We start from the raw sequence: 2,087 nt of genomic DNA on the forward strand, positions 1-2,087 counted from the left end.
AATACATGTACAATAAATGATTTCAAAGTAAAATTTGTTTTTTTCATATTAATTAAAATTTTAACATTTTGAACAAAATGCTATTAAAAAAAATCAGTCCTGTCTTTCTCATCTTAATGTGGTCACTAAAGTTTCATTACACGTGTGGCTCGTTACATGCGTACTGGACAGCACTGCCCCGAACCCTGGAACATTCCAGAGGCCACCGTGTCATTTGGTGGCTGAGCTCTATATAAGCGTTCCCCAGGTCAAGTGGTCCAGCAAACTAATTCACCCCAGTTCCAGGAATATACTTATGAGAGCTTTACAGTAAAACTGGTTTTTAAGAGATGTTCATTTTTTAAAAATGACATTTAACAAACACATAGTGCTAAGATGTTATCGACATGGCATCCCAATTTATTCTGAGTCTTGGAGCTGTGGGCTCAAGCTGTCTTCTTCCGGCTGGGCATGTACACAGGGAGCCATAACCACACCTTATTTTTAGGCTCACGGTGTATTAAGGTGTATCGTCAAGGCACCGCTCCTTCCAGGGTTAACATGCGACTCCAAAAGGAGAGCTGCACGAGCTGCACCACCTGGACCCCCCCCCACCCCCACCCCCATTCAACCATCCAGGGCCAGACCCCTCCTCCGCTGAGCCATGTGCAGGATGGTCTGAGTTATCCCAAGTCAAGGCTTTCTTGTTCGCCGCAGGGAACAGGCTTCCACCCCTTAACAAAGGCTGCACAGCGCGCAGGCGCTCTTGCTACTCCTGCTGCAAAGTTCAAAACGACCGAGTGAAGCACCAGAGTCCATTGTGGCATTTTATTTGGTATATGTATTACATCCCTAGAAAAAGAATCCCAGGATTTTCCCTCCTGTGTGTTTCCGTCTTGCTTCTTCGTGGTCCATGATGCCCGCTGAGGTGGTCAGTACAATGAAACCAAACTGGCGGGACGGGAGCAGGTTGTTCTGCCATTTTTCTAAATCTTTGAGTTGCACATCAAACCTGGGGCTGATGACTCCACACTTGTTTAACCTGCCCGTGAGGTTCACAACAATTTTCCCAGCTCTGTGATCATCAATGATTTCAAATTCGCCAATGTAACCGTGCTTCATCATCACAGTGAGAAACCGGACGATGACCTTGGAGCATGGCCGGATAAGAACCTGGCGTTTGCCTCTCTTCTCGGCATTGTTGATGCTCTTGAGGGCATCGGCCAGGACGTTCATGCGCACCATTCTGGCCGCACGGAAAGATGGCGGAAAGAGCCAGATCCTCCATTCTAACTCACTCACATTTTATAGGAGGATGGGTGCTTAACACCAAGGCATCCCTTACTAATGACGACCTATAGCACAGCAGAGGGGGCAGTGTCACCAGCTGCGTGTGAAGGCAGCACAGACAGAAGTGTAAAACCTTCTGGTTGGTTGCAAATGCTCCAGTACTGAGTAAATCCTAAAAGATAAATGTCTTTGAGGTAAAGTCTGTAATACACTTAAGAGCTACTTCAGGTTTTGCTTCAATTAAAAACAATAAAACGTTCCCAGCCACCTTTCCAAGATATTTAGCTCATTCCTGTGCTGACTGGTACTGGCATAGAGGTGAGGGAAGTTGGTGAGAGAAGGTCTGGAACGAGACAATTTGTCCAGCCCCATGGAAGGAAACCATTTGACGATTTGGAGGAGGCAGGTGGGAGAATCCACGTGTCTTTCATCTGCCACCCTTCCCTGGGGAAGCAGTAGTGGTTCTCAGCCCTGGTTGCACATTAGAATCACCTTGGGTAGCTTTTGAAATCTACCCCTGCCTGGGACCCACCACCCAAGAATCTCTCAGGATGCCGTCCAGGTACTGTAATTTCTATAAGCTCCCCAGGTGGTTGTGGATCACAGAGGGTATTATTGTTCTAGAATTTCAGAACCAGGAACAATGAATGATGCAAGTGTCCAATTAAGCTTTCCACTATTTTAGTGAGTTTGGAAGGGAAATAGGCATTGCAGACCAATTTTAAAGAGGAGAAGAAGAGGCAGAGGGAAGAGAAACAATTTGCCAGGCCAGAAGGCTGGGAGGGCAGGGCTGGGGTAGGAGGCAGCCTCCTTTTCTT

General features: G+C 46.9%; 1 protein-coding gene across 1 annotated transcript; it reads right to left on the minus strand.

Moving 5' to 3' along the window:
* Positions 1-792: 792 nt before the first annotated feature.
* LOC109392063 (40S ribosomal protein S15a) lies at positions 793-1,251 on the minus strand. The gene has a single exon (XM_019660159.1). It carries the CDS (start codon positions 1,222-1,224, stop codon positions 832-834), a length of 393 nt encoding a protein of 130 aa, XP_019515704.1. The 5' UTR covers positions 1,225-1,251; the 3' UTR covers positions 793-831.
* Positions 1,252-2,087: the final 836 nt, after the last annotated feature.

The sequence above is a fragment of the Hipposideros armiger genome, unplaced genomic scaffold, assembly GCF_001890085.2.
Source record: "Hipposideros armiger isolate ML-2016 unplaced genomic scaffold, ASM189008v1 scaffold_312, whole genome shotgun sequence".
Classification (NCBI taxonomy): Eukaryota; Metazoa; Chordata; class Mammalia; order Chiroptera; family Hipposideridae; genus Hipposideros; species Hipposideros armiger.

Bases quoted from the DNA above. Each gene is read 5' to 3' on its own strand.
- LOC109392063 (XM_019660159.1), bottom strand. From the start codon at position 1,224: ATGGTGCGCATGAACGTCCTGGCCGATGCCCTCAAGAGCATCAACAAT.